This window comes from Vitis vinifera, chromosome 7, assembly GCF_030704535.1.
Source record: "Vitis vinifera cultivar Pinot Noir 40024 chromosome 7, ASM3070453v1".
NCBI classification, from domain to species: domain Eukaryota; kingdom Viridiplantae; phylum Streptophyta; class Magnoliopsida; order Vitales; family Vitaceae; genus Vitis; species Vitis vinifera.
The window spans coordinates 11,047,987-11,057,096 of NC_081811.1; the positions used below are offsets into that span (position 1 = coordinate 11,047,987).

Below are 9,110 nucleotides of genomic sequence, written 5' to 3' on the forward strand. Positions count from 1 at the left end.
TTAGTGGTTCAACTGCTACTCGACTTCGACATCGATTTTTGAGTCACTTTTGGAGACTTTTATGAGAGAGTCTGGATTTATAGTATAACTTTAAGGGCACCTTAGGAGTTTCCGTTCTTACCATTTCATTTTTGTAGGGTTTTAGAGCCTCTTTGTTCTTGTTTTGGTTTTAGAGAGCTCATGTCATACTGGGACAAATTTGGTGGTTTTTCTTGTTCTTTGGTAGAGTTCACTTCATTTTGCTTTTGTATACACTCACTTTACTCATGAACTCTACCAAAGAGGGGCATATTTGTAAACCCCAAAATTTGTCTCATACACATTCTCACTTATTTTATTTTATTTTTATTTACTATTATTTATTTATTTATTATTCATTTATAAGGCTTATTTTGATTGTGTTTATTTGGGCTCATTTCATTTTACTTTTAGCCCAACCTAGGCCCAACTTTCCATACCCATGTGGGAACTAATCCTAGCCATTCTTTTTCTTTTTTAATCTCCACCATCCATTCCAAAAGTCAAACCCTAAAAGCCAATTTTTTTCCCCATTCTGCTGCCCACTCACAACCTCCATTCCTTCTCATTCTTTTTCTCTTTTTTTCCTTTCTTTTTCTTTTTTCCTTTTTTTCTTTTCATTTCTTCTTTCTTCATTTCTTCATCAACTCCACCACCGCCAAGTTGTTGTCGGCGGTGCCGCTATTTGCACCACTTCCAATCGTCGCCCCCTTCACTCCCTGACTATATATTCCCCATTTTTATCTCTTTTAAGTTTTTATTTTATTTTCATTTTATTATTTTATTTTATTTATTTATTTTTACCTTTTTTTTCTTCTTTTATTTTCTTTTATGCACTGCCACAAACATGCCTCTGTCTTCATTATCACTCCTCATGGCCATCGATTGTTGCATTTCTGTTCGTGGGTTAGGAGATAGGTAAGATTTCATTTACTTATTTGATTTTTTTTATTATTTCATTTTATTTTATTTTTCTCAATTGTTTTTATTTTTATTTTTATTTGTTTTTGTCTTTGGCTTGACATTATGAGATTTGAGCCTAATTTGCTTATTGGTATGGATTTTGGGCCCATATGTTGTTGGTGATTGAAATTTGGGCCTATTATATTAGTTGGATTTAGGTTGGTGTATTTATTAAATCTTGTATTGGGCTTGACCCTTTTTGCTAATACATGGTTGTGGTGTTTTTTTTTTTTTTTTGTTGCTAAGAGCAAGAAGAGAGGTGTAGTGTTGATTGGGAGCAGTTGGAGGCAAGGCATGGGCATGGGAAGAAAGTTGGTGAACCTGATTTGGGGAGAAAGGGATCATCTTGCAGCCAGAGAAAGGATGGCTAAGGAGGACGACTCTCTGGATTTTTCTGAAAAAACTCTCTCTATTGAGGAAGTTGTAGAGAACCACTAGATTTGGGATTACACTGTAAAAGGTATACCGATTATTCATGTCATCTTCTTTGTTTTTATTTTATTTTACATTTTTTTTTTTTTTTTTTTGTATATATTGGATTTATTCTACATGCCATTTTGATATTATTTCGTTTCATATCCTCGTAAATATTTTAAATTTTTTTAGTTCGGTTATTATTGTGTATGAAGTAATTTATTTATTCGTTTGTTTATTTAGTCATTCATTTATTTTGTATTGTTTCTAATTTTCGGATTATTGCATAAATCTAATGATAACCGAATAATGATGTTTCTGCTTAGAGATTTTTTTTTAGTTTATCTATTTATTTATTTGTTCATTTTATAATACTAATGATAACAAAACTAAATCTCTTTTTCTAGATTTAATCATTTGTAAATAATATTTTTAGTTCTAATAAACCAAAATCCCTTTTCAATATTTTTTTTAATAATTTTTTTTGTCCTAAAAATAAATAAATACGGGAGTCATCTAGGTGATTTTATTTTATTTTATTTTATTTTTAATGGATAAACTCAATTCTACAAAACTAACTTTCTTTTTTTAATAAAAAATAATTCCTTTTTAATAAAAGACAATTTTCTTCCAAGCAAGTAAAAATTCCTTATTTAAAGTTATAAAATTTTAAATAAATTTGTAGATAAATAAAATTGTAAATAGTTTTTTTAAAATAAAATTGAATTGAATTTTTTTCTTTTAATACAAAATCTTAAAAATCATTTTTGTTATGGTGAAAGTCAAATAAAATTCATCCATTTTAAATAAAATTGTGAAAATGCAAAATTCTCTTTCTAAACAAAATATAAAATTTTAAAGTTCATTTTTTTTAAATCAACAATCAAATTGTATTACTCTTATGAATAAAACTTGAAAAAATCAATTTTTAAATAAAATTAGATCAACTTTCTTTTTAGTTTTTATTTTATTTTATTTTATTTACTTTTAGTCCTAATAAAATTGAATAAACCTTTTTTTCAATAATTTAATTTTTTTAATAAAATCAAACAATAAATAATTCTAGTAGATAAAAAAAAGATTGAAACATTTTTGTAATTAATTTTGGAAAAAAAATTGTGTTTCTATTTTTTTTCTTTCTTTTATATATATATATATATATATATATATATATATATATTAATAAATTCTTTTGATACAATAAGTGCAAATAACTTTTTTTTTTAAATTAAATACAAATGAAATTGAATCAAATCATTAATTGAAAATAAATTGAAACTTCTTTTTTGTAAATAAATAAATTGAAACCATTAATTCAAAATCATTTTTAATAAAATTCTTTGAAGTTTCTTGACAACTATTTTTTTTAATTTTTTTTATTTAGTTCAATAAATCATTTTGCATAATTATCTTGCTATTTATTTTGTGTATTTTGGTAATTAAATTTCATCATTATTTTTATGTATATTGATTTTTACCATGACTTGTACATACTCATTTGCATTATTATTTTTTCTTAGTATCCATAATTAATTAATTAATTAATTGCCACAAATCCTTTAATTCGTTTAGTAGGGGTTGTACATATACGGGCTTAGAGAGGTGCTACGGCTCACCACCGTACCTTTCCAATAAGTAACCTAATCCCCGGACACAAACTCGATTTTTTATAGACCTGTTTTTCTTTCAAGAGTCATACTTAGGGGTTTTCTTTTTTATTTTGTTTTTCCCTTTAAAAAAATTAAAATAAGTGGGACTCCAAGTCTTTTTCTAAAAATCAATTTTTCACCAAATAAATAAAAAAACGAGTTTCACCATTGAGTGAGAACACATTGAGCAAATTGCGGGGTCCATAATTATTTTATATATTATTTTAATTATTGTAATATTTAAAGGAAAATTTTTTTTCTACAAACTATTTTATTTTTAATAACAAACATATTTTGAAAACTTCTATAGTTAATGTAAATTATCTCATCTAACATATTAAAAAATAATTAACATTATTTCCTTCTTTTTTTCTCGAAAAAATTAACATTTTTTCTTTTGTTTCTTTGTTTTTATACATATACTTCTTTCCTTTTATATATTTTAGCATTTTATTTATGACTATGAATATCATGAATAAATGATTGGATATAAATGAAAGTTGGAAGAAATACATTAGGTGATGAACAAAGATGCAACAAATAATAATAAATCTATCTATCTATATATATATATATATATATATATATATATAAACTTCCAAATTTAATTTAACTTATTCAAAAAGGTTGAAACCAATAAAATAATAAAATAGAATACAAGACTTGGTGGGGATGTATAAGAAATAAAATTTTGTTTGATATGAAAGAAATACTAACCCAAAGGAGTGCCTGTGTCCCACCAGTATTCACCAGGAAATGCAGCAACCCTTGAGAGAAAACCATGATATTCCCCTCTTCGACAGTCTTCAAGTAGACGGTATCATCCGAAGAAATTAAACCAGCAGTGACAGAGCCCTTGGCTACAAGAATTATCTCTGAACCGCCGGGGTGAGTGTGCATTGGAAGCACACCGCCAGGGGCTATGTCTGCTCGTGCCACGGAGACGCCAAGGCCATTCAAGACTGGGAACTTATGAACAGATGCTGAGTTGATGGCGGCATTGAAGAGGGTTGAGGTGTTACCAGGCACACGTAGGCCTGAATACACGAAATCATCAGCTGTTACTTCTGCAGGCGTCTTGCAGGAGTAATGGGTTGGGAAATAGTAATTAATTGAGTTATTTTAGTTCCAATTAATTATCATTATTATTATTTTTAAATAAGTGGCATGAATACTCAAAGGTCTTATTACTATTCCATGCGCTATAATCAAATGATAATGCCTAGCTCATTCAGCCACTGAAGGGTCACAATAGGAATTTTCAACACGATACGCAAGCATAACTTAAAAATGATAAAAGTAATGGTTTCCATTAAGGTTAATTAATCATTTTTGTATACTCATACAATTGTTGACCTGCCTAATTCATTTCTTAACTAACTCAAACACAACATATTTTGACTTCTTCAATTTGTTGCTTTTGTTGATCTGATTATTATCATGATTTGACCTATACATTAATTATCATGTTATATCATTACCCCCTGATTCAACTCCATATATTACTCACATATAAAACACTTTTTAGATTAAAAACACATTTTAGAATTACTATCAAATGGATTTTAAACAAATTATAATTACATCAAATGGGAAATAATCACGTTTAGATAACATATCGATGGTAATTTAACATTATTCAATCCAATTCAACCTATTGACTACATAAATTATATAACTTGAAATTTGACATTATTGAGTAATTTATAACTTTTTTATCTGATGATGAGACTAACCAATGACTACCCTTAAACCAATGTGACATCTTCGAACATATGGTGAAAAAGATTATATTTTGAATGGGTATTTGAGTTGATGATATGTAATCACAAATCATTTATTATTACCCACAAAATAGATATATGCTTGATCTTAGACTAGAAATATTTGTTTGGCTCTGATGGAAGTCTTTATTGTTGTATTGAAGGATTAATTTGGGAAGGTTCTTAAATAATATTAGTTTGTTGTTAACTTTTACTTTTCATATGCCCTTGTTGATTTATTTTAAATACATGTTTAAAACGTTGGGAATTTAAAATTATTATATATGGTTTTGACTTTTTAAAATAATTAAATGTGAAATTATTTTTAAAATTTGTTAGAAATTTATCAAGCTTTAAAAATATCTTCATTACTTGTTAGAATACTTGAGATTTGAGGTGTTGATGATTCAACAAAACAATGTGGGGTTGCTGTGTGATCTTAAATTCCACATTGTTGATTTGCATGTATCTTTGAACGTAGAAAAATCTTGGTGATGTCCACAACGTGTGATTCTATCATGGAAAAACCCATATTAAAGAATCTCCAAGTGAAGAGAAAATCTGTAATTTTGAAAAATGAAATCTGATTGAAAACATCGCAATGCCTTGATCAATTCCACAAGAAAATCTCAGCAGATCCTTGTTTACCGTCACTGATTTTGACAACAAAGCAAGTTGAATGAGTCCTAAAAAAGTTTCAAACTTTTTTGGTTCAGTTCAGCAATCTAAATTTAGTCATTTACGTCAGCACTTAAATAAATTAAAATTGGATACGATATTAAAATGTTACCATGGAAATTTCCTAATCAATTTGTGTAAATTTTAGTGGAGTCTAATATAAAAAAAAGTATTAAACATTAAATAATTATACATAAATCTTAAATGTAGGTTTGATTCAATTCGCATCGTGGTTTGGTAACAAGAAAGCCAAATTTCAAACAAACAAAGTTGATTTTCAAAATTTTCAAACTTAATTCAACTTCACGAGTTTTGAAATTTGATCAATCGCCACAAGTCACGATTCATTTGTTTTTAACGTGAAAGTCATGGTATTTTAATGAATGGGAATGGAATCCTAACGGTCGTCATTGCGTATCTCTGGAAAAACATACATGCTAGGCCCGACTTCGTTTTCAAGCCAAATACCAAAGATCTTCTCTGCCAACCAAGATTTCATGCTAGTTTTCTTGCAAATTCCTTCTCTATAAATACCCCCTTTCCTGCTTCTCCCTCCACCAACTTCTTCTTTACGCCTTTCTTCCATGGCTAGGAGTTGTCCAATCTCAACCTCCTTCATTATCATCATTGTTTTAAGCCATTTTACATCAAGCATAGGGTTAAGACCATGGCCTGATGTGCTCCCAAATGAACTCCAGTCCCTCGATATTGCGTCCCGACTCAGGGTGGATCCCGATGCCACTAGAATGGCCTCTAGGGATTTTGGCAAACTTGTTCATCCACCAAATCCAGCTGCAGTTCTTTATCCTTCTTCCATAGAAGATATTGCATCTCTAGTCAAGTTCTCTTATAATCGTTCCTTTCCTTTTAGCATAGCCGCCAGGGGCCAAGGCCATTCCCTCCGCGGACAAGCCATGGCTCCTCATGGGGTTGTGGTGGAGATGAGATCGTTAAATAACTGCAGCCGTGGAAGTGGAATTAGGGTTACCAAGAATCCGATATCGGGTTCCTATGCTGATGCTGGGGGTGAGCAGCTATGGATTGATGTGCTGCAAGCTACGCTCAAACATGGACTTGCACCAGTGTCGTGGACTGACTATTTGTACCTAACAATTGGTGGTACACTCTCTAATGCCGGAATTAGCGGCCAGACATTCCGCCATGGTCCTCAGATCAGCAACGTCTATGAAATGGATGTTCTTACTGGTATAATATTTACCCTTATCCTCCTTCTCATTCTCATTGTATGGATAGAAGATGTGCCTTAGGTACCATATGCCTTTAAGAATTATCACAAATTTTAATCAAATGGTTGCATGCAATTAGTTTCAAATGTGGGACAAAAATTTCCATTCAAGAGATCTCCTATTAATTACCTGCATGCATCAGATGTTTAGAGTTTGCTTCATTTTCCTGATGAAGTGAGCATTTTGTTTGATTCAGGTAAAGGGGAACTTGTGACTTGTTCCAAAGACACAAACTCCGAGCTGTTTTTTGCGGTTTTAGGAGGTCTCGGGCAGTTTGGGATTATAATAAGAGCAAGGATCGCTCTAAAACCGGCACCAAAAAGAGTAAGGGTGAAGCAAATGAACCCAGTAGATGATATATGACTAATATATATATATATATATATATATATATATATATATATAACTGAAACAAGGCAAGAGCAGTACTTTGGAAAACCCTTTTACTCGTGTTCCTCATTTAATTAGTATGGCCAATTTGATTGCAGGTAAAATGGATACAGATGCTTTACGATGACTTCTCCACATTTTCTAGAGACCAAGAACATTTGATTTCAATCAATGGACTGGACTATTTGGAAGGTTCACTCTTGATGCAAAATAGTTCTCCTAATAACTGGAGATCCTCTTTCTCACCCTCTGAATACCCGAGAATATCTTCACTAATATCCAAGAATGGCATCATCTACTGCCTTGAAGTGGTCAAGTATTACGATGAACTCACAAGCCATACAGTTGATGAGGTACATATATAGCTAATGAATTTCTGTTATTCCTATTACCTATACATGTATATATCTGCTAGGTTAAGCATATATGTACTGGGCCATACTTGACTTGAGAATGATTGTCTTTATAGGAACTCCAGGAGCTGCTTAAAGGCTTGAATTTCCTTCCTGGTTTTGTTTTCACAAAAGATGTCTCCTTAGTAGATTTTCTAAACCGAGTTCATAGCGAAGAGCTAAATCTTCAAGCAAAAGGACTGTGGGATGTTCCTCATCCATGGCTGAATCTCTTTGTTCCGGGATCCCGTATCTCAGACTTCAACTCAGGTGTCTTCAGGGACATTCTCCCCAAAATAAACCAGACCACTGGAACATTCCTCGTCTACCCAGTGATCCGAAACAAGTAAAATTCTGAACCACTAAGTTATCTTGTTTAATGTCAAAATAGATCATTGATTATAACTTTTCTCTCAAATCTGAATAAATATATCTTGTTTAATGTGATTGAAATTTTTATATACATTGCAGGTGGGATGATAGGACGTCTGCAGTTATACCAGATGAAGATATATTCTACACTGTAGGATTGTTGCATTCAAGTGGGGCTGATGACTGGGAACCCTTGGAGAATCAAAACAAAGAAATACTCCAGTTTTGTGATAAAGCGGGTATCAAGATTAAGCGGTACCTTTCCCGCTACACAACCAAGGAAGATTGGATGAATCATTTCGGGCCGAAATGGAGGACCTTTGAAGACAGGAAAGCTCAGTTTGATCCGAAACTGATATTATCACCTGGACAGCAAATTTTCAATTCCATTTAAGTTTTAGAACTGGACATTTGGGTTGAGGTTTTGAAAAAGAAGAACAGAAGAAAATACAAATAAATACTTCCATTCATGGAAAACCCAGTATTAGTCAATTAGCTAGCACGCATATTTGTTTTGTACTTTATGTTACAGGGTTAGAAGATCAAAAATGTACTTCTTTAAGGGATTCCTGTATATTTCAAGCATCAGTTGTAGTGTTAATTTTCTATAGATTAAAAAGTGAATTTTCATTAGCTCAGCTCTTATTATATGAGGGTTTATGATGAATTAATTCAGTCAGTTGTCTTTTGAACCAATCCTTTTGCGTTTCGTATTGATATATTCTTTTTGTTTTGAGTGTGCACAGAGGTTGGCGCCTCGCTTTGACATTTGACCATCAAATTTCTTGCTGGTTAGTTGATAACGGCTTGATGTGGCTTATTGGGTGCAGTCTGATGAGGCGTATGCCGTGCGTAATTGGCAAAATTTTATGCTGGCCAGGTGGCCTTAATGGCTGGATTTTGTGCCTGAGAGCGTCATGCATATGAATTTGATGGTCAGCTTGTGTAGCCGGCAGGGGAGTTTGGTGTAGACACAAGTTCGGGGTATTCTTGACCTCATCCACGTCACAAGTTCCTTGTAAGTAGATAACTCGCTCACAAGCGGTTCATGGGCTTAGGTAACCCTTTAGAGGCTATAGTGAACTGCCTCTTAATTGGAGGGATGACTAGTCTTGGCCATCGAAATGGGTTTCCCATGGTTAGTGTACTAGTGTGTACAATTACACATTAGATAAGACCTATGATGAGTGATGACTTAAGGCGATCAAGTAGTCATAATTTCAT

The 9,110-nt window shown here is 31.9% G+C and overlaps 2 protein-coding genes across 2 annotated transcripts; one reads left to right on the plus strand and one right to left on the minus strand.

The window, feature by feature from the left end:
• Positions 1 to 650: 650 nt before the first annotated feature.
• LOC100243102 (auxin-binding protein ABP19a-like) lies at positions 651 to 4,136 on the minus strand (the record flags this gene model as incomplete). Its single annotated transcript, XM_010654271.2, has 2 exons — positions 651 to 737; positions 3,762 to 4,136. Coding segments are annotated over 2 exons (462 nt in total), but the record flags the coding sequence as incomplete, so codon positions are not given.
• Positions 4,137 to 6,069: 1,933 nt separating this feature from the next.
• Positions 6,070 to 8,457, plus strand: LOC100265401 (cytokinin dehydrogenase 3). The gene is made up of 5 exons (XM_002264409.5): positions 6,070 to 6,691; positions 6,929 to 7,056; positions 7,221 to 7,475; positions 7,592 to 7,860; positions 7,986 to 8,457. Exons 1-5 carry the CDS (start codon positions 6,070 to 6,072, stop codon positions 8,278 to 8,280), a joined length of 1,569 nt encoding a protein of 522 aa, XP_002264445.1. The 3' UTR covers positions 8,281 to 8,457.
• Positions 8,458 to 9,110: the final 653 nt, after the last annotated feature.